The sequence below is a fragment of the Sturnus vulgaris genome, chromosome 14, assembly GCF_052056855.1.
Source record: "Sturnus vulgaris isolate bStuVul1 chromosome 14, bStuVul1.hap1, whole genome shotgun sequence".
Lineage (NCBI taxonomy): Eukaryota > Metazoa > Chordata > Aves > Passeriformes > Sturnidae > Sturnus > Sturnus vulgaris.
The window spans coordinates 464,206-487,330 of record NC_142256.1 but is presented as its reverse complement, the minus strand read 5'-3'; the positions used below and the strand labels follow the sequence as shown (position 1 = coordinate 487,330).

The 23,125-nt window shown below is 52.2% G+C and overlaps 1 protein-coding gene across 3 annotated transcripts in view; it reads right to left on the bottom strand.

Moving 5' to 3' along the window:
- The window catches only part of DLG3 (discs large MAGUK scaffold protein 3), a 76,945-nt gene that overhangs the window by 53,084 nt on the left and 736 nt on the right, over positions 1-23,125 (bottom strand). For 2 of the 3 annotated variants that reach the window (XM_014877142.2, XM_088172904.1), the window contains exons 2-4: positions 21,657-21,788; positions 13,940-14,088; positions 12,257-12,412 (exon numbers count right to left, since the gene is read on the bottom strand). In XM_014877142.2, coding sequence (XP_014732628.1) covers positions 12,257-12,412; positions 13,940-14,088; positions 21,657-21,788 — 437 coding nt within the window. Of the gene's footprint in view, positions 1-12,256; positions 12,413-13,939; positions 14,089-21,656; positions 21,841-23,125 lie in introns of those variants that run through there. The other variant, XM_088172903.1, reaches the window with a different exon arrangement.

Here is a 23,125-nt window from a genome sequence, read left to right as displayed (position 1 = left end):
ATAGAAGTGTAGGACTGGAAGAAGTTCAGAAGAGTCATCCAGACAAACTGATGGGGAGAGAGAGAAAAAGCATTAAAAACCCCCATTTAGAACCTGAAACTGGCCTTCTAATGCTTCAAAGTTGCAAAAAACACTAGAGTGGGCGAAAAATTATTTAAAGAAATGGTACATAAATACGTAGAACAAGGAAATGTGCGCAGGGCTCCCACAGGATATGGCTGATATACAAGCAGGAGGGGGCCACAAGCTGAGCCACAAGATATGGTGGTGGAACACCTCAATTCAGGTTCCAAGGTCTGCAAAGCTCCTCCTGGCCTCCTGCAGCTGGTGTAATATGGCCCTGGGCATGAGTAGGAGGAGGAAGTGCATGATGGCTGGTCAGATAAATGTCCCTTCCCACTCCTTGTTCCTTTAGCTCTTTAAACTGCAGTACAAAATTTCTTCTGCACTTCACCTCTGCACACAGAGGTGCTCCTGCAGGGTTTGCTCCCAAGCAGTCAAGTGAAATGGTTGCTTCTGAGTGAAGGGTAGGGGGCAGAAGGCACCCCATAATCAGGATTGGCGTTGCCCCCAAGTACCATGTTCCCCACTGCACGAAGCAGCACCTGTCCTTGCCAGCCTGCACTTCACTGTCTCTAGGCTGCTCAAGTCACCTCAATCACAAGGTGGCTTAAAGCCACAGAATGGTCGAGTGGCTCAGGCACTGCGATATCCCTGCTGCAGGCTTAGTACAGTCATAATGTTCCTGGACAAGCAAGTCTAGAGCACCTGTCCTCACCATGGTGACCTCAAGCAGCCGAGCCCAGCAGTGCTGCTGAGCCCTCAGAAAAGCTCCACAGGTGAGGGTTACTCTGCTGCTCCCCTGGGCTCTCTCTGGACAATTAGTCCCAGGGCTATTGTGGCACTGATCCAAAGAGATACACCAAGATGAAGCCAATGGCTGCACACGAAGTGTTTCTTGGCAGAGCTCAGTGCCACAAGACATTGCAGACCCCAGAAGTTCACTAGGGCAGGGCAGGATGGGATGCCTGCATGCAAAGCAAGCTTGTTCAGAATTAATCAATGAAAAGCTGTGTTTGTGTGCATGGCAGGAAAGCCTGCAGTGCTGGCTTTAGGAGAGGACTTTGCACTTCAGGATTTAAGAGACTAGGATCATCTCCACATCTTCTACTGCTCCTTGTGCCATGAGATGGGAATGACATGAGGGACTGGGGCCAGACTGAAGATGAGATAGAGGACTGCTGCACCAAAGTAGAGCAAAAAGTCTTGTAAAAAATGGCAGTTGGCCAGTGTCCCCCCCATGAGAGCAGAAGGACATGAATTCCTTGTTGGCTACCCACCCATCAGCACCTCTGAGATAACTAAATGAATGAGATGTGCTCAGTACCTGGGCATAACTAATTACTGCTCCATCCCAGCTGCAAACCTCCTCCCCACTGTGGTTCCCACCCTGAGATTGCAGGTTGCAGGGATCATGGGATCAGGGATCATGCAGTGCTCACCCAGAGAGGCCTCTCTACTGCCACGGGCCTTCTCCAAAGGCATATTTGGGCCAAGGTCAGTCAGAAGCCTCATATCTGGAAGAGGCTGACTTGGGTGGGAGGAAAGCACCAGGAAACTGCACAAGCAGAGTTTGTCACCCCAACTGCTCACACCTGCCCTGCTCCAGACACATCTCCTGTCACTCTGTCCTGGGATGGGGGCAGGCAAGGACATGAGCATTCACTCAGGGAGGAAGTGCAGAAGCAAAGGACAAGGGCTGTTAGAGAAAAATGCTTTAATACGGAGCTGAGTGAACAATAAAGAGAAGCATTTAATTTGATTTTTTTCCCCCCTCCCATTTTTTTTCTTTCTTTGGTGCATCCTCCACAAGGACGGTGTCTGGTCCTCTCTATGCTCGGTCTCTGGCAGCCTTCACAGCCATTCATGCAATGAGCAGCCCCACAGGTGAAACACCCTCACTGCCAGCCCTGGAGTGCCAGTATTAGTCTCCACCCCATGCCACTTCCCCCATCTCTCTTATCTGTTAGTGCCCCATCGTCAGTTGCAAAAGAGGGGTCTTGAGCCTCAGCTGCTGCAGATCTTTAGAGTCCTTCCTTATCTGCTTACATCTCCTCTCCCCAAACCCCTCATTTCCCATTTTAGCTGCCATGAGAGTTGTTTCATTCCTGTGCGTTTGTAATGAACTGCATGTGCCACCTGCTAGCCCCAATTAAAAGGGAAAAAAGTAATCCATGGCTGCTGCTGCCTGCTTGCAATGTTTCCTAATGCTACACAGGACTTGGGATACCTAATCAAGTCTAAGAGGATGGCCAGGGCTGGTTGGTCAGGGGCATCCACATTCTGTACTTCTCCAGCTTGTTTTAGTGAGTAGTGGCATTTTGGCAACTGGGGATGACTTTGCTGGGAGACCAAGTGATGTGGCCACCTGCACTGGTGTGCCCAGGCCTGTGTCTGGCAGGGCAGGCACAATACCCAGCACTTTGAGGCAGCTGTGGGCATCTTGCTGCAGTAATGTGAGCTTTGAGCAGAGCTAAAGGGGATGGGAGCTGATTTCCAGGGAGGTGCCTTCATGGAGGGAAATTATTTAAGAGCTCTCTCATTCTCTACCCTCTTCCTACTGGTATTCGGCCTGTCTTATTTAAATTCAGCTTTGGAGCTGCTCTTTTTACAGGTGCTAATTTCAGCAAAGTGTCAAGAAATCCCTGGAGATGATGCTATTTACAAGGCACGAAGATGGCACAGAGCTAGGTTTTATCTGGTGTCACCAGCATTTCAGCCTCTGCTGCCGCTTCCTTCCTCTCGTATGAAGTCCTGCAGGAAGAGGAAGGCAAGTGTGAGGCACCGGGCAGTGTGGGTTTGTTGTACCTACAGCCCTTCTAGGAGCAGAGGATGAGAGGATGGGGCAGGCTGAAGGCAGCCAGTTTCTTGCAGAAACAGCAGCCACGTGAGTGCTTGACTATCACCCAAGAGGAGCTGGACTCTGCCAGGGGAGCCAAAGTCACGTTTGCTCTGAGCCTGGGTGCAGACAGGGAATCTTTATAACGCTCAGGAGGAAGGGGAGGACAGAGAGGTACCTTTTTCCACCACAATCACCTGCAAAAAGACACCCAACATGCAGCCCAGGGAGGCAGCAGGGAAATATATCTGGGCAGGCAGGCTAGGAGGAGATGAGCAGCAAAGAGAGGGACCAACTGAACTTGGCTCAGCCTGTCAGTCAGTTTCTTAACACAGACCCCACCCAGCAGGAATTTGCCATTGGCTGGGTCTGGGGCTTCTCAATTGGAAGAGGTGCCCTGCAGAGCTGGCTGCACAGCTCCTGTAGGCATATAGGGCTGGAGGCTCCTGTGAGCACTGGAGGGTTTGAGCAGTCACAGATGAGAGGGAAGGGGCAGATTAAGAAACATCTCACTCCATGGCTGTTACTTCTTGCCACCAGCAGCAATTCACGCCGGGAAATGTGCAGCTGGGATAATAATAACCAGGCATACCAAGGGACCAATAGCTCTCAGCACTCTCAGGATGGATGCCCAACAAATTATTCTCCTCCAGGGCAAAACCGTTTTTATTCTATTAATGATCCCTGATACACTGCCCAGTTGCTGCATCCTCGCTTGTGGCTGCAATGGCACAAGAGTCTTTAATAGACACCATTGCTGGGTTTCTGCAACTCGCATCATGGACAACTAAAAGTCTTCCACTGCTGTGCTGGGGGAGGGGAGAGGACTGAATGAGACCTGAAGCAGGTCCCTGCAGCAGAGCTCAGACTCCCTGCCTATAAAGGAGAACCTGGAGGTGTTATTTAGTAACAATTAAATGCAGCAGGCTTTATGGAATTCCTGACAGCCTCACAATGCCCACAGCTGCTCTCCCCATCACCTGGCAGGGATGCTCCTGCCTTGTGCTGGAGCACTCGAAGAATGGGCTGGCTGTGGGCTGCCTTAATGCACTTCCCCGGAAGTGGGGAGCCTTGCTGCTGCAAGGGCATGGCAATTACAGCACTGACATGTCCCATGGTCTGTGGGTGTCCACTCCCTGTGTGTGCCTCATTTCCTTTAGAAAATGACAAAGCAGAGGAAAAGTTTGACAGTGTGACCAGGGCACAACTTCACCACAGGGTCACAGCAAAATGTTTTGAAATCTCACTATCTTTCAGAGAGTCAGTAGCTATTATTTGGTCCTGTACCTTGATGTCTGGCTTGTGCCTAGTGTGACAACACCAGAAATCCTGTTTCCCTGCATCCTTCACTAGCCCCAAGCCGTCCCTGGGTATGCTCACATACTTCAGCCTAAGTGGGAGCCAAACACACCCTGCCTGGGCTGTGCAGGCCTGTGGAGATCTGTCTGCCTCTGCCTAAGCTGAAATGACCTTGGGGCTGCAAAGCCCTACAGGGTGACTCTCAGGGGCTCCTCATCAGGACCCATCCCTGCAGAACAGGTATTCTCCCCAGAGTGGGTCAACATGTGGCTCTGAAAGGGAGGCAAGGGCTCAGCACCACCCTGCCCAGACCTAGGGCTGCCCGGGCAGCACAGACCTGCCCAGACGGACCTTTCGCCACATCCAGGGCCCAGAGATGTTCCTTCCTCCATTATTCCCACCCTGCCTGGGTAACAAGAAGGGGAACTCTGTGGGGAACACGCATTCTCCCTTTCCCCTGGCTAGCCCTGCTCTAATCTTCCCTTTCCAGACGGAGCGAAGCCCATTCTACAACTCCCACCGCCCACAGTCAGTGACTCACAGAGACGCTGGTGCCTCATCCGGGCAGTGCTGCCCCAGAACACACTTCCCGGCAAGGAAACCTGCCCAGCCGCGGGGAGGAAAAACGATCCTGGTGTCCCCTGGAGCCACGGGCACCCGCGGTGAACGGGAGGTGTGCGCCTTGGCTGGCCCGGCCCTGCTCCTTTAAGGGAGGAAGAGCTGCTCGGAAATTTGTGAATGGCTGTTCCCGCCCCCGCCGCGCGCGCCGCCCGGCCGGCCAATCAGCGCGCGCGCCGCAGGCGGCGCACGGGGCCCTCTTAAAGGCGCACTGCCAGCACCCACCCGGCCCCTCACAGCCGGTTCGGAAGTCCCGAGGTGACCTTCAAAGCGGGTCCCAGCCGCGGGAGGAGGAGCCGCTCCTGAGGCACAGGCACACCCATGTGTTCCTCAAGGGTGACATGCTAGCAACACAAGCCCTGGAGGGTGTATGGTGCTGAGGGATGTGCCGGTTTCCCTCACCCAGATTTCAGGGCTTGGACATGGGCTGGTCAGGTCGCAGGGACTGGACATCCACACTGGCCAAAGCACACAGGTGGGCTGGGTTTCCCTCAAGGGCCATGAGCTGCCAAGCCATGTTGTGAGGGAGTACAGGCAGCTGGGAGAGCTAATTCATCACCCTACTCTTGTTCTAGGCCAGACCAGGAACGCAGGTGCGCTCCCACAGCAGCGGAGCACTAAAACTTAGGGAAACACCCCATGAGCCTCAGCTGTGCAAAACCTACCACTGCACAGAGGAGAAATAGCTGTGCAGCACATGCCAAGGCAGAGGGAATGAAGAGTGCAACAATGGATTTACAATAAACTCAGCTCCAGGTCCAGCTTGCCTCCCCCTGCACTGCAGTGCAGTGCCCCCTCCTTGCTCTGCCACAGCTCCTCCCTCAGTCTGCTGTAGCCCAGGCTGTGAAATTATCTGGTCCAAAAATACCCCTTAAAGGGAGGACAGCCTGGCAGGACATTGCTGTGTTTCCTGGACACGTGCAGGTGGGAAGCTGGTTGTGAGGCTGAGGAAGCGATGTTGGCCAGGCAGAATGGTCTCCATGTCAGTGCTCTGGGCACACACATTGGTGTACCTGAGCAGTGCCATCCCCTACAGCTATCCAGGCCACAGACTGCAGGAGGCCTTTGCCTGAGCCTCAATACTTGGAATAATTTTTAGGTGTGATGGCAGTAAGACTCCTACAAGGTGCTTTGTACCTGCAGGCTGCAAGGCTCTGCCAGGTGCTGCCCTGGGGCAAATCCTTGCTTCCTGCAGCAGGGCAGAGATTGGCTTGAAATGCTGCCACTGCTGCAGCCACGCATAGTTTAACCCTCCCAGAGCAAGCAGAGCAAGGCAAGAGGAGCCAGCACACAGCAGAGAGCACCTTTCCAAGGGCTCACGCTTGGATTCACAAGAGGGATGATTTCCAAACCCATGCTCATTTACTGTCCTCCCCCTGTACTTCCCCCAGCTCCTACCAATGCAGAGGATAATACATCTCTCAGCGTAGCTTGATACTGATCCTCCAAATCCTAAAGACCATAAACCTTCATGAGCAGTTATCACGGCTGCTCTATTTATAACAGTGCCAGTACTGCCTCTGCCACCAGAATCCTGATCTCTGTCCAGCCTGATGCCATTAAGATGCAGGGACATTCCCCCAGCTCCAGCACTCCAGACAGAAAGCAGCTGGCCTGCCAGGCTCTGACTTCAAGCTTGGTTTGCTTCTTTAAAAATGGCGAGAAGAGCTTGTTTTTTTTTGCAGAAATGCACCTGGGGAATTTGTCCTCACTCTCCTGAGATGCTGGGGTGGCTGGGAGGGGGAGTGGAATGTGGATGGGTGGAGGAGAAGGTGGCACATTCCATGCTCTGGCTCCACATTCCTGAGCCCTTGGTGGGTCTGTGCAACAGGAGACAGGCTCCAGTGCTTCGCTCTGGTTGCAGCAGGTTGACCAGGAATATGGTCAACCACTGGACAAGGCAAAGCAGGAAAGGAGGAACCTGGGTGCTGCTGTGTGGACCCTGCATCAGCACATTTGGGAAACTTGATGAGCAGAGCAGAGACCCACTCAGCAGAGGCAGTGCAGCAGCTCACTGAGCTCCTGGCTAAGGCACTAATGGGCCTGGCTGCTGATCAGGCCCCATCCTGCTGGGGATGCCTGTGTCTTGGTTCTTGATTTCAGAGCTACACATGAAACCCACCAGTGTGAATCTCAGTGTGCAAGTTGCTCCAGCAGATGTGCTCTCTTGGGGAAAGGCAGACACAGACACTACATGGAGGCAAAGCTGAAGCACTGGTCTGAAAGGAGGATGGACTCCAAGCCTGTCTGGATGGCTCTAGAGCATGGGTCTCCCCAGAGCCTCCCCCTCACTGTTCCCTTTCTGCCATTGCATGGGGAGAGCTGCATGCACTCACATCATCAAAATACCTTCAAAACAGTGACAATGACTTGGATGAATGGAGATACCACATCCATCAAGATTTTCCTATGCTGCACAGCCAGAAACATCTTGTCTGCAAGAATTTTCCTTTTGCTGCTGGTTTTAGACAAAATGTCCCCAAGTAGGAATAGGTGACCATGCATGAGATTTTTTTTTGGTTTGACAGCCTGGTGGCTCTACTGACGTCTTCATCCCTTGCTGAAGCTAGATATTGAGCTGGGAGAACTGAAGTCTAAGCATGTTCATCTCTTCAGCAGGAATAGTAAGAGCCTCTAGTAAAGCTGAGGCCATTCAACCCCAAAATGTCCACTGAAGTGACAGCTCTTACTGACACAGCCCTTGCTGAGACCCCCTTTGAGCAGCAGCATCCCTGGGACACAGGCAGCCGGCTGACCAGCTGGGTGTCACTGCTGCGCAGGGCTGACGTGTGGTTCAATCTGTGTGTGTTACTACAGGCAGACACCCTCTTGAGTTCAGCATTTTGGCTTTTGATCCTGTGTCTGCAATGTCAAAACACAACATTGCTGGAGAGCATCTGAATGCCCTGAAGCGACATCTAGGCACAAAGTGGCTCAAATAACACTGGGCAGCAGCCTCTGGGCTGAGGGTTGCTGCTTTTCTTCTCTGCTTCTCCTAAAATGCTCTCCCTTTTGCATGGGGATACAATGGGGAGGGGGGAGCTGCCCCAGGAACTGGTTGCTTCTGTGGTCCCATTGCTTGAGCATTAGCCATTTCCTGGAATTTTGGGGTTGCAGGACCGATGCTGATGGGCTCAGGTAGAGATAAAGCAGTGGCCTGGTACAGTCTGGCCTGCAGAAATGGCTTCAGCTGCCTGCTCAGGCAACCTACAGAGAGGGCACGGCGTGGTGAGGCAAGCAGGGCACTTGCAACCAAGCAACCTGATAGGTGCTTCTTGCTGGGGCTGCATTCATTGTCAGACATTCACCTGCATCAGAGATTTGCTTCATTTCCCTGACGCTCCACGCAACAGCAAACAGCTCCTTGGTACTTCCCCCTCTCCTGTATCTCACAGAGAAAATGGAGAGCGGTGAGGCTGCAGCCAAGCCAGGGGAGCAGGGAGTTCACAGTCGGCATCCCTGCAGCTGCAGCATCAGCCACACACCCACCCATCCTGACCCGCTGCTCCTGGCAGGCAAAGGTGCACAGCACGGGAACGCCCTTTGGTCTGGCCAAAGCACACTGGGAAATAGGAAAAAACACTCGAGAGAAGGACGGGAGAAGCAGACACCCGGTCGCCACGCTAGCAGCACAGTTCGCCTTTCTCTGCCAAATGCCCCAGGGAGCTCCATGGGCCTGTTTGGCACTTGAGCCGTGGATTATGGGGCATCTTCTTCCGCAGCAGGTACAGCAGAGAGGGCTCCTAACACTCTGACAGGGCGTTTCTGCAGGAACTGTGTCCTCCCTGGGACACGGGGAGAGAGACTGGGACGTTTCTGGCCTCGGGGCTAAAGCACAGACTGTACCTCTCACGCTGTGGGCACGCTCTGAGGCATCCCACACACCCGGAGCCTGCCGGAGCAGCATTGACCCCTGCCAGCGAGGTTTCTTATTCACTGGTGATTTCAGAGCATGCATGGAATGCCTGTCCTCTGAAGCAGCCTTGCCTGCGCTCTCCATCATATCAGGACCTGCTGTTGCTCTGTGTCAGCTGTCAGGCTGAGCAAGGGCAGAGCTGTGGCGCTGGCGTCGGGCAGCACAGCGAGGAACGCCTCGGCAGACGGGAGGGATGCACGGGCAGGAGGAGGCGGAGGGGCAGCCCCGCACTGGCGCGGTGACAGGGATGAAGTCAGAGTGGCTGCAGAGCCGCGCTGGGAAGCAGGAGAGGGTGGCAGGGGAAGAGCAGCGCTTCCTCGCAGGCGCAAAAGCTCTGCTCATCAGCGGCATTGTTCCTCTTCCATTTATCTTTACAGCTGGCTGCTCCCTGCACAGAGGATGAAAACGGCGTTTACTGAGAGCAGAAGCCTCCTTGGCAGCCTGGGAGCACAGGCGAGTGACACCGGCCACAGGAGCATCCTCGTGAGTCTTCCTGCAGCACATGCACATAAGCCCTGAGCAGCCCTGCTGAGGCAACCACGGGACTCGGGAAAAGGTTGAAATGAAGGAATCAGCAAATAAAACCCCACAAGCCCCAGAACTCAGGCAGGATTGTGCCTCTGTTAGCCTAAACAGGGCGTTTTATCTGGCAAAGTTCCTTTGATCTTGCCCCGTGGAGGGCTGAACATCCATTTTCCCACGGAGGGATGGTCTCAGCCACTAAGCCTCAACAGGAAGCACATGTCGTTGCTGTATTTACCGGCACCTCTTCGTTTGTAGCAGCCATTTGCACACTGCAGGGCTCTTCAGAGCACACCCATAACCTCGCCAGCAGGCAGAAATTTCCTGTTCCTGGAAGCATTTGTGTGGAGAGGCCATCTATTTGACATGCATCTTCCTGGCTGAAGCAGGTCATGGTAACTTTTGCTCTGTTAACAATGCTGCAGAGAGCTGCAGGCAGGGGACAGGACAGAGCCAGGGCAACAGGAAACTTATTTACATTGATGGATGCAATAAGAGAATTGCAGTTACTTCAGGTAGGAAAAGCCAGTTCATCATGTTCCCTGTTATCAGTGGCAGGATGTCCACTAGAGCTCTCGTTCCTGGGCTGATGGCACCAGGGTGGCAGCTGGTGCTCCCCTGCCCTAGCATTAACTATCACCTATTATAAAAGCTTCCCTGGTTCTTCCAAATGCAATTTGCCATCTCAGGTATTTTTTCTGAAGCCCACTTTGGAAACGCCTGTGGCAAAAAAAACACACGCTGAAGGCTGGAAAGCAAGAAGTCCCCATGGAGCAGGGCAGGAGCTGGGTGTGTAGGTGTTGTGCAGCCCTGGTGCTGCCCTGCATGCTGTGGCTGTTGAGAACTGTCACGGGATGTGATGCTGGCAGGGGCTGAGGCGTCCTCAGTGCCTTCATGCAGGAGTGAAGGATGAGAAACAGGGCCTGTGCTGCAGTCCAGCATCACAGCCTGCCCCAGGCACCTGATCCTGTCTCATGGGGGACTGCAGGAAATGCTTCCCTCTTGTCAGAGAAAGGCTTGTATTCAGCAATGAAGGTGACATCCTGGGGAAAGGCTTACCACTGTGGTGAAGGACTTTGCATCTCAGCACAGGGGCTGCTGCAGAGGAGTTCTGCTCAAGCCTGCAGCTCTCCAGCACTGCTTGGCTCCACTTTTCAAGAAAGCTGCTGGGTTTCTGCAGAAAGCCAAGTTTCAGGCAGGACTACAGGCATGGCAATACCTGGCACTGAACACTACCATCCTCACAGCTTTTCACCTCCAGCTCCCTGCTCTGCCTGCAGCCATGCTGTGAAATGACCATCCTCTTGGGATGAGGGAGGTTGCAGATGAGAGCCCTGCCAGGGCACAGTCTTCCCAGAGTCCCAGTCTGCCCAGCCAGGTCCCCATTGTTCCTCCCTCTTGGGGCAGTGACCCCCTGCTCGGGGCTGGCAGCTGCAGCCCCTGAAAATGGGTGACCCCTAAAGCTCCAGCATTTGGCACCAAGGACTGGCCCCATGCTGACACAGGCTAGGAAAGAAGGAGGCTGAAAAGAATGACAGAAATTATTTCAGGTCTGGAACAACCTGGCTCAACAGTGAGCGAGTGAAGAAGCCAATCTGTTTAGTTTATCTAAGGGAAAGTTAAGAGGGAACTTAGAAGCATCTATAAATATCTACATGTTGGGAACATTTCTGATTGCCAAGGTCCTTCATCCTAGCAAACAAAGGCAGCAGCTTTTCCTAGTGCTGTGAGCTAAACCAAGAGAAATACAAGCTAACAGTAAAATACAGATTTTTAACGTGAAGGATAAATAATCATCAGGCCAGCCAGGCCAGGGACAGAGCAGATTCTCCATTGCATGAAGCCTTAAAATCAAAACTAGGTGTCTGCTGCTAAAGGAGACATTGCAACTCAGCCAGACATTTAGGGCTGGATGTAAGAACTGCTGTACTTCACGGCCTGGGATAGTTAGGAAGAAAATCCCTTAAAATCACAACAGAATTTGTTCCAAATTGCTCAGGCTCTCACCCCCTCACAGGTTTTGCCCTGCGATTCCCCTGTGGTGGTGGTTCCCACCCACTGGCAAATGGAAATCAGCAGCCAAACTCATCTTCTTGTCATACTCAGAAAACCATTGTCTCGCCCTTCAAAAACTGCTAAAGATATGGTGAATGACTGAAAATGTAGAGAGAAACAAGAGAAGAAGAGAAATTAAACAGTAAGAGAAAAAAAATGGGGTGTTACCCATTTTATTGCAGTCCAGAAAAAGAAGGGAAACATTTAAAAAAGGACAGAAAAGAGGCAGTGCAATTTTTGTATTTAAAATACTTTGGAAGAAGACTTAGAGTTAGCAAACAAGCATTATTTCAAACTTTGCCAAGAAAAACAACATTTTCATATAATTTAAAATCTGTGGTGAGCTCCATTCTTCCTGGCCACTTCATCCTTCCCAAAAGTGCATTTCGCCCTTCACTTATCCCTGAAACTCCCCTCAAATGCGTAGCCCAAACGATTTTCTTGTACCAGGTGGAGGCTGAGCTTTACGATGCACATCCAAATAAATGGTGTTTCCAAGTAAATAAGACAGCAGAGAAAAGCTCGCGGGAAGCTGAGGAACGGACCTGCCATTTAAGAGCTTGGAGAAAAAAATATGGAAATCTGCAACGTGGGAGCGTGCCAGCGCTGGGGGCGAGAGGGACGGGCCTGGGAGGATTTCCAGCTCCACGCAGCCTCTTTATTCCTGCGCCACATCCACCTGCCCTCCGAGCCCTGAGGGCTGACGCGGGGCAAGTGCTAATGCACGGGGATGATTTCAGTGCCATCCAGCCCCTGGCACAGGTGACTGCTTGACTTTCTGGGGTGAGCATCAGCAGCACAGCCAGGAGGATGCACTGCCAGCCCCAGGGGAGGGAAATGCCATCCCTGCAGTGCTGAGAGCACACGGCCCCGGCGCTGTCCCCTCAGTGCCAGGCGCTGGCAGGGCTGGCAGGGTGGGAGGTGGCGTGGGACGCACGGAGGCTCACCTGGGGCAGGGTGCTGTGAGAGCTGAGCACCAGGCTGCAGACACTGGCTGGTGCCTCTGTCCGCCGTGCTGTCACCCTCACCAGCCGTGGCGGTGTCACTGGAGCACTGTCCCCAGATCCCGTGGTGAACCTTTGCTCACGGTCCCAGGAGCAGTCCTGAAACGAGACAAATGGGGGTACATGTGGATAGGGCTGGCCAGCTGCCTGCAGGCTCTCCACTGCTTCTGGAAGGGCCAAAACGAGCTTTTCCGCATGCAATGGGAATAGTGCCTTTGACGGGCATCCCTCCTCTCATGTCAGCCTGCCTGGCACTGGGCCCAGGGCCAGTAGGGTCACTGCAAGCAATTGTGGAGGTTTGCTGGCCCGAGACTCTGTGCCATTGCTGGGCTGCATTTCATGTTTTAGCTACACAAGACACCCTCAAACACGTTTTTTTGAGAAAGGAGGAGGGATTTGATGGTGTCAGTGGCTTGGGCTGTGTTCAGTGCAAGGAAGCCCTGCAACTGGATGCCTTATTCATCCCCTTTACAGACAGGGCACGGTGGAGGGAGCAGGGGCACCGCTCACACCAGCTGTACAAGGCCCACAGTTGCTTTCCTGCTTGCTTACACGCTGATTTTTCAATGTCTGTATTCAATGTCGCATCTCCTTGGGGATTCATAGACTGGCCTGGCCACAGAGACTGGTGGCTATTGCCAGCAGAGTTCACTATTGGGTGGATCAAGGCTACAGGACACCCAAAAAAAAAAAACCAAAGCAAGATCCCACTGCCTATGGCACAACAACACCAAAAATTTGTTCTTAAACACATACTAGAGTTGCAGGTCTAAAATGGGACTGAAGCAGTTCCTGAGTCAGAGGAACCCAAATATCTCCTGAAGTGATTGTGGGATGTTTTATCCTCCTTGTTCTTGATCCCCAAACTCTTTTAAAGTGTTCTTCCTTAGATGATATTCAGCTCCATCTTCCCTAACACTTAAATTTGGAGTTCCTCCAGGTATACAGTTCAATCTGTGAGGCAAAAACTGGTGTTTATCTGACAGGGCTATTTCACTGAAAGGAGGAATCCCTGAATTTTTAATTTCTGTACAAGTGTATCCCTAGATCCGGGGATCCGACAGCATCCCATGGCAGGGCAGTGAAAGGGGGATGGAAGGAAGGCCTGCAAAGACACGAGGTAATTTTATTTACCTTGGTGCTTTTGAGATAACTGAGACCCTACTGCTCAATTCCTGCCTCTCCACCTGGTGCTGTATCTTTTAGAAGGCTGTTGAAAATTGAAGAGAATGCAAATAAGAGAGAGACACAAGTTATCTGAGAGCTGGGAAAAAATCCTGAAAAGGGAAACTTGAAAGACTCAACCTACTTCACTTATCAAAAGTGGCTGGATCAGAGAGCTGAAATGCCTCCCTGGGAGACAGCATCAGACAGGAGCAACTAATCCAGATGCAACTGCAAAGCAGGAGCCAGAGCTGGAGCTAGAGCATTACGAGTAATTCAATTAACACTTGTGAACCAGAGAGGTTGCCTCATTAATGAGACAAGCTATCACAGAGAATGTGTGGGAACAGCCTGGCTGTGAGCTGGGCAGGCTGTGGTGGCCAGCAGCCTGCTGTGCCCCTTGAATCCCTCTCAGTGCAGGAGTGTGCAGGGTCTGACCCTGCAGCAGAAGGTGGCTCTTACCTCAGGCAGGTTTTGGGGCTCTCTGGGTGTGACTGTGGAGCTGGGCTCGCTGGCCCCAAGCTGCTGCCTGGCTGTGCCATGACGTGTATCCAGGCTCGGAGACTGCACGGGCGCAGAGCGCAGCGTGAAATCATAGAATTCATGGATATCTGCAAAACAGCAGGAGAAACATCCTCAGGACCGGGAGGCAGCCTGATGCCTGATAACAGCCTCTGTGGGGTGCAGCACCTATGACCTTCCACTCTGCCCCCAGGGCCTGAGCCCTCTGTGAGAGGCTGGCACCCTGGCAGAGGGCTCTGCTGGCTCCCCGTGCTTGCTGTATTGCCCACCACACCCCTTCTGCAAGTCAAGAGGTGTAGTGGGGTGCCTGGCTCACTGTGCAGTGCCCATGGCTCTGGAAGGGCCATGGAAATGGGAATGTCCATGGAACAATGACCACAAAGTCCACAGGGACTAAGAGCAAACTCTGCTCACAAGCATCAATCCAAAACCCATCCTGCTCTCTTCCAGGCTGTGCCAGCCCCAGGCATGGTGGCCTGTGCCAGCCCCAGGCATGGTGGCCTGTGCCTTCTGCTCTTCTCCCTCCTGCACCAGGCAGCCCCTGCATGCCTGCCCTGACGCTGATGTGCTACTCCCTCCCCATCCCTGATCCCCAGTACTCCTGGCCTTCCCAGGGGGATAGGCAGAGAAGCCACAGGGCACTCCGTGTACAAGCTCTAAAGCTGATGACTACAACTCTGCTAACCCCCGCTCCCTCCCTGATATCTCCCCTCTTCCCACCTAGCACGATTGCAACCTGCACACTGCCACAACAGATACCCTCATTCTGGGCTCCAATGACCTGAGTTTGCTGCTGTAAACCATAGTTGGTCTAGGAGAGGTATGAAAATGGGGTATCCCAGCCCTCACTACTCCAGAGATAGTTATGGGATGAGAGTGGGACCTGAGAGCAGCTGGCCAGGTACACTTCCAGAGGGGCTCTGGGAGCCCACACCCTCTCCTATCCCAGCCAGGAGGATTTTTACCCTCTCCAGGTCACACACAGAGGATTCCAGGGAGCTGAAGAGCTGCAGTGGGCTCTGCTCCTCCCTAAGGAAACTCCCACTGCTGCACACGCAGGCAGCTGCTGGCCCCTGGCAGTCCCAAGTTATCTCCAGAGTCAGCACCTCCAGAGTGGTCAACATTGCAGAAGTGTTTAATTTCAAAAAGGAAACTGCATCAGAAGTGACACCTTGTTTTTATGAAGAAACTGAAAGGGGTAACAAAAACTTGTGGGAAGCTTTGAGCCTATTTAGAGAGAACCACTGGGACATCAGAACAGACATGAAGTGTCTGGCTGGAGAATACTGTAAAGGCAAAAGGGAGGAAACCAAGGCTTGACTGCAGAGGAAGAGAGGCTATTGAAAATGAGAAGACATTCATCTAAACTCTGAAGTTGCATCTAAATGAGAAAACCAGAATGGGTGGTAAATGCTAAGAGGTTAAAGGTAAAGTTCCAAGAGGCTGGCCAAAAAAGTTTGGTAAACGCCTCCCAGAAGCCATAAAAAGAGTAATAAATCCCTTCAAGCACCTGGGAAACAGGAAGCCTGACAGAGCCGGCAGGGCCAGGAAGTCAAGGCAACATAAATGAGCACTTGAAGCAGGAAAAGACACAGCAGGAACCTCAGCTCATTTTCTGTACCTGGGTCTGCTGAGGAAGAAGCTGAAGAGCTCCTCTTCTGTGAGCAACTCGAGGGGTAAGTTGTGGGTCTCAGCTTGAGGGGGATGCAGCCATTCCCATGGCACTCCCTGGGATCTCATGGATGAAGCACCTACACTTGCCCTGCAGTCTTTTATTTCTCACCTGAATGGTGAGAAATTTATTTCACACCATGGCACCAGGAGGTATTAAATGCCCATGTCACAAAGATTTCAGCAGGAAATCTGGTGAGCATTGGCAGTGTAAGCAGGGACACGCTGACCACTGCCTGATGCTGTTCCCCAGGTGTAGCAGGGTGCTCTGCCTAAGCAGAGATACAGCAGCTGGAAATTTGTCTTACAAGTTCATCAGTGAAGGCCTGAGCGACGAGGGTCTGCTGAGCAGTGATAAGATCAAGTGAGGAGGGTCTGCTGTTCTTGGTGCTGAAGAATATTGAGACCAAACTCTCAGACCCCACAAGGACATACAAGACATGCTCCCTGACTGAGCAAGAGTGATATGGGCTCTATGTATGATATGGAAGTGAGAGTCAGGAGTGATGAGAAGAAGAAACTAAAGAGCTGCTCACGCCTTTTTCAGCACAAAGCATATTTTGCCGATTAAGTCAACACATAATCTAAAAAATGCATATGACTGACAGTCAATCACTTTATACTATAAAAGGCCAGTTTCACTCTTCCACAGTGAGGACTTCTATCATATCTCCCTAAGGTGTGTGAAAACCCTTCTCTCGAGTGGGGACACCCATCAAGGTCACTCCTCGAGGCTGAGTCAAAGAGATTTGCCCTTGGTCATTGGTATGGGTGAGTAACATCAGTCTCTACTTAATAATTGTTTAGCTAGCTTTAATATAATTGCTTTAATATTGCTTCAAAAACAGTGCACTACACTAGTAGTTATAGATATCCACATTGTTTAGTAAATAATTGTGATTAAGCTCTTTTTTTCTCTAATCCTTATCATTATTGTAATAAATTTAAACAAATCCTTTAATATATTTATATAAATACATTAGGTTTATCATCCTTAATCCTGTGGGACAAAGTTGTATAAAGGCTCAATTACACCTGTATAATCCTTTAGACATATACCACTGACAAAGTCTGGGGCTAAATTGGATCCAGCTGTACCCAGGCTCCTCTCTGAGAATGAGTTTAGAAAGGAAGAGTGTCCTTTCTTCACCTTGTGATTCAACAGGAGGGCTTTTATAATAAACTTTGTCTGAAGGCTCCCACTCTGCCCATGACACCAGGGATACTTTCAGAGAGCAGGGCTGCATGCCCAGGCACAATTCCCTATCCTCTCCCCCAGTGTTTAACCACGTGTCCATGCACTGCAGCAGCACATCCCTGATGCAGATGGGACGAGAGCAGCTTCAGCCCTCATCTTCCAGCTCCCAGGGGCTGCCTGGTCTGCTGACCTCCCAGCTGTAAGGGCAAAGCTGATATGAATCTCAGCTCCTGGCAGACCAGCTGGGTGCCCAAGGGCAGCCCAGCCAGGCTCTGTGGCTGCCCGAGTGCAGGGAGCACCATGCCACTGCCTGGCATCAGTGCCATTTTTGGAGCTGCTGTTTTGTGCTGCCAGGCTCTGTCCTGTGCCCTGGGAGACACTGACATCTGGCAACAGTGGGAAGAGTGGGAGTCCCCAGATGTACCCACTGCACCTGGGGCACCCCTTCTACAGCCTCCTGGCTGCCAAACAGGCTGCTGGCAGCCCCTGAACCCTCCCAAATCAGACACAAGGTTGCAGCAAGCACTCACTTCACAGCAAGAGAAACTGGACTTTGTTTTCATGCTAACACATCTCTCCCTCTGGTTATAAAAATAATACTTGCGTAACAGGATAGCAGCAGCTTCTGGCTGCATGGATTACGTTGGGAACACACAAAACTTTGCAAGAATGAAAACAGGATTTGAACAGCCCCATTGTGGGGGTGTGCTGCTGCAGGCATCCCCGTTTGTCACCCATCTGCTGCAGGAACACAGCCTTGGGCAGCCAAGCTGGCAAGGCGCCTGAAGGGCAGGAAACTTGTCCCCTGAAGCAGCCACTCTCCAAAAGCCTCAGCCCAGTTTAGGTGCTTGCCAGAAGAGAGAATTGTTGCTGGCACCAGGGATTAGAGGAGTTTCAGGATTGGTGGACAGGGTCAGGCAGCAAAGGACAGAAGTACATTTTAGGACACATGCACGTGGCACTAAGATGATTTAAAGATACGCTGGTTTCCCTCATTTCTTATGAGCATCACAAATTGCACACAAGTCTGCCTCACCAGTGAACTTTAAGAGCAGCACTACCTGAAAAGCCTCCATAAGAGGACCTTGTGGTAGCAAAAGATGAAGCTGCATGTTCTGTCTTACAGCCCAGTGTGATGACATGCAAATCCATTCTGGATCTAATAAGGAAAATAACTCAAGATTTACAGAGATGAGGACTTTTTAAACATTTTTCCTGGTGTTAACATGTCAAAAGATGTCATTAAATATTTCTATAGCACCAGCATCTGTGTGCTAAGGCAGTGCCGTTGTGCCAGCCAGCACATGCACTTCCAGAAAATGACATTTCTTCCCCAATGCATGCACTGTCACCAGCTGCAGCGCCACAGATTCAGCCCAAGCACACCAGACCCCCAGCCATGGCCCCACTGCCATTCACAGCCATGGCTGCCACAGCAGATCTTTTTCATGGAGGCTGCAAGTTTCCATCCTTGCTATAGACAATCTGCAAGAGGATGAGTCCTCAGGGTTGGGTCCTCCAGTTTTCTACGCTGGCTCCTGCAGCCACCAGGTGAAGTCATTACCACCATCCCCAGCTGTACTGTTAACAAGCAGGTCTTGCTGGGGTTTTGCACCCAGGGAAGCACTATCTGCCCCTCCTTCTGCCTTCACCACATCAGGATGCTCATGGGGAATCTTCTGCAGGCTAAAAGGAGCTGCAGGGGAGGACTCGGGGGCCCAAGCAGCTGACAGGACCTACAGACGACTGCACTGGCCACTGCTCAGACACAGGAGAGAAGCTGAGTCCCAGTGGATTTTCAGGAGGAGCTTGGCCCCTTGGGCTGCTGGCAGCTGGGATAGCTGGACATACACAAACCATGCCTGTCCACCAGCTTCTCCCGCTGCAAAGGGCACAACAGCTCCTTTCAGCCCTGGCTCTAGGAAGGAAAGGTCAGGGAGCTGCTTTTGTGTGCAACCCCATCCTCCTCCCCAGCAGCACAAGACACCAAGCATCTCCCTGAGGGGCTCCACCGAGCAAAGGGAAAGGAGGGCCACCACTGCCCCAACGCAGGCTCCTGGAGCACCCCTTTGCTGGGCTGCTTCCTTGCAAGTCATGCACTTGGCTCCACAGCCTCAGACACAGGGAGAGAGGGGCCAGGAGAAGGGAGCGAGCACGGCCTGTTTTCCCTCTGCACAGCCAAGGAATTTCTTTTGTGCGGAGCAGGGTTTGGCACATTCCAGCGCAGAGCAGCGCACGCACCGCTGTGCCGAGCTGAGCCAGCCGCGGCACCGCCGGGACAGGAGCTGTCCTGGCACAGGCAGTGTGCCCCCAGCACAGGCAACTCCAGGGACATGGTCACAAGAAGGGCTGGGCTGTGCTCAGAGGAGTCTGGCAGAACACGGTGCATGTGCAGAGCAACACTGGCCATCATAACAGTGACTGATACATTCAGCACAACACCAACGCATCCCGGACACAACACAGGCTGGGGCTTCTGGAAACCCCAAACCAGCTTATTCTTTTAAAAGAAATATATGGAAAGTAATATCCCTGTCATTTTTACGTGGACTAACTTGGCAAACTCCATGGTGTTCGGCACTGCTGGTAGCTCTGCTATGGCCTGATGCATTTGGATGTTCAAACTCCAATCAGCCTATGTGTGCTCTCGGAGAGATTTACCTGCAGGAGCAGGCAGCCTGAGGACAGGGATGCACCATGCTCACACATTCGTCTTCCCCAGGGGCTGAAAAAAAGCAGTGCTGTGTTACTGAAAGGCTGCAAGGCTAAGGCCTCTCCAGAGCCAGAAACATCTAGCATGGTGTGGGGCAGTGAGACGGGAGCTCTTGCACTTAGCAGCGTCTCTGCTCTCCTGCAAATCCTCCTCCCACACTGAGCCAGCCCTGTGACTCAGAGCAGACTTCAGACAGAGACACGCTGGCCTCCTGGGAAAAGGTAAGGTGAAAATAAAAATGAAAACAGAAATGTTTTGTCACCCTTGCAGTGTTGTTACTGTGCTCCAGTGGGTACAGACTGTGGACACGAGGCAACCCAGTGTGTGCCAGCCGTGTGTGGCCACAGTGAGCACACAATGTCCATGCTGGGACAGAGGAATTCACAAACCTACACTCCAACGGGAAGGGGGGAGGGAGCCGGGGGTGGGGGGGGGACGGAAGTAATTAATGCAAATTCCTAGTTTAGATAAACACACTGAGATAAAGACTCGCTCTGGCACGGGGAATTAATATCCTGTCAAACCAGCTGGAAAGGTCACCAGTAAACAAGCGACACTCCCAACACTCCCTTGCACCAGGGCTGATAGGACACCAAGACAAACGGCTGAGAGCAGGGAGCTGGGGGACTCTGCAGCATCCGCCTGCCAGCGTGCAGCTGCAGCCAGTCCGGCGCGCGTGCAGACGTGTTCTCTGCAGCCACTCTCTCTCCACAGCACTTCTGCACTAATAGCAACAGCCCAGGGCTTTGGGAAAGCTGCTTCACTGCCTTCACACAGCCTCAGGGAGGACTGGCCAACACACAAAAGCAGCCAGGGGTGTTGGGCTTGGGATCCCTGCCTCCAGGCTGAGGATCATTTAGAGTAGGTTGTATAAATTAAGAGATAAGAAAGAAGATGTACACTGGCTCCTTCAGTGTGGGGCCCACCTGACGTGGTGGGCATCACCCTTGGCCTGTGTCTCTGCTGCTGACACAGACATTCCAGCACAAGACCTTTAAAAGGACATGCTGGGACTGAAAGTCTCCAGGTGATGTTCCAACAGCAAGACAGAAAAAAGGATAGAATAAAATTGCTCAGGACACAGCACTCAACTTCATTTTCAATGGAAAACCTGAAGCACAGAGGAGCTGCTGGCAACTCATATCTGCAGGCACAGAACTGGAACTCTGGCTGCAGAAGTGTGAAGAAAAGGTGAGAGCTGCCAAGAGAACAGCAAGGGGGAGCACCAGGGCTGAGACAGCCTTGGGTCAAAATGCAATGAGAGTGAGCCACAGATGTGGAGCTCTGCACTCTGGGGTCTGGGTCTTCCTCTAAGAGTGCAGAGCCTCTGGGGTGCTTTCCCTTCCTTCCCACCAGGGAAACTCAGCTTCTCTCCCAGGAGGTCCAGGAACAGAAACCACCATGGCTGCATACGTTAGCTGAGGCCCACAGTGAACAGAATGTAAGGAGAACAGCAAGATAGTTCTGTCCTGCACAGAGAAGCTGCATAGTCCAGATAGACTTCAGCTGCATTTGTCTCAATCCACGTGGAGGACTTTATACAGTGCTCAAAAATGCCATTTTCTCGTGCCCAGCGCCAAGATAAGCCTTGCTATTAAGTCTTGTGTGAAATAGAGCTGCTGGAACAGTATGTTTCTCACAAGTGCTGGTAGGTCTAAGCACAAGAAGGGCCAGAATACCCCAAAGGAGCTTTGGTACATGTTGATTCTCTTTTAAAGACAGAAAAATTTAGTTTTCCTTCCTGGACAAACTAGGACTGCACCGAGCCAGAGAGTGCTCACAGCAGGGCAGGATCCCTTAGCAGGTGCTGGATAGATCAGGCACGGCCTGATCAAGGTTTTACCCCTTGTCCTCAATCAGAGTGAGGAATGCTGTTCACTACACATGCCCAGTGACTGCAATCCTAATATCTCCTGCTTAAGCCCCGGAAGGGAAAGACAGCCCAGCTCCCTGGTATTACATTCCATGTGTTTTCACAGAATGCACTGGTCAGTGCCAGGAAATTGGCGTGGGATCAGGCTCCCGGGAGACCCCACTCAACACAAGGCTGCAACGACTGCAAGGCAGAGGCTTACCCAGCAGAGCCTGGAAGAGTTCACTTTGGAAGATGTGCGAGACTTTTCCAATGGAAGCTTTTAACTCCTGCTCCTCTGGGGACCGCAGGGTGCTTTGGTATCTGGTCAGAATTTCCACTGCCCGTTCAGTGTCTGCAGAGATGACACAGGAGTAACAAGGCATTAACATTGTAGGATGTTAAGGGAAGGCTCGAGTGCAGCCTGGGATAATGCCTCAAGCTGCCTTCCAGTCTGGATTTTTAAAAGTCAAACAGCCACAAAAGCAGCCTCCCTACACACACCTGGGAAAGCTAACTCTGCTGAGAGGTACTGAGGGCCCACAGCAGAGACCTGGGCGGGGACTGAAGGAGCGGTAGTTCTGCCACCAACCCTGAAAATCAGGGGCTAAAATCAGATTGACTCAACTCTGAACCCTGTGGCACTGGGCAGCCTGAACACCTCTGCCACCTTCCAGGCACAGAAGCTATTCAGGAGCTGGACATGTTCTGGGTGCACAGGGCTATGAATACTACTGCAGCCTCCCACATAGGGCCAGATGGCTGCAGCAAAGCTGAGCGTAGGCCCATTCACGTAGTGCAAACGGCTCAGCTACAGGAGTGGCAAAACTTGGGTTTCTACAGGGTGAAGCATAAAAATTGCTCAAAGCAGCAAGCAGCCGTGGGTCAGCAGGGGACAAGTACGAAATGAATACAATGCCTTGGGGCCAGAGGAGATGCTGGTGAGGAGGGGAGCTGGAGGCTGCCATGAAGCAACATTTTGGTTAATGACTGGGCTAGACATAGCTAGAGAAATCCCTGGACCTAAAATAGGAGAGCTGTGATCTCTCTGCCCGGACACCTCCATACTTCTCTGGGCAGCCAGCCAGAGCTGCCAGTGCAGGCCCAACCTCAGATGTAACCCATATCTCCTGTGGACCTGGAGACCATCCCTGCCCCATCAGTGGGTATTTCCCTTTGTCACCCAGGCAGACTGCAGACAAAGAGTGTTTGTGTGAGAAGGCATGGAAGCTGTCCCACCACTGCTGGAGACTCATCTTTTAAGCCAGGAACTCATGCAGAAAGGATGACCCTGCTCATCACAGGGCTCTTGAGAATTCAGGTCATCAAACAAGGGCGCCTGTGTCTGCTCGGGTACATGCCACCTGGTGTCCCAGCTCGCCCAGCCTTCCAGTTTCTGCTTGGCTGAAAGGGAAAGGGGGTCCTCCTGCCTGTGTCACCAGCTCACACTGACTCATCGTGGGAGCAGAACAGGGAAAGGAGTCTGGGGAAGCATGAACACCTCTGACTTGGAGATGGGCTTCACACTTGCTCCAGATAAAGCAGGGACTTCCTAGAGCTTTATGGCAATCCTAGCCCTGTGCTATTACTAAGAGCTTCCTCTTCTGCAAGATAAAACAGTGGCTTCAGACACTGCCCAGCATATCAAGAAGGGCTGAGATATCATTGCTTGGTCATTCCTGACCTTATCAG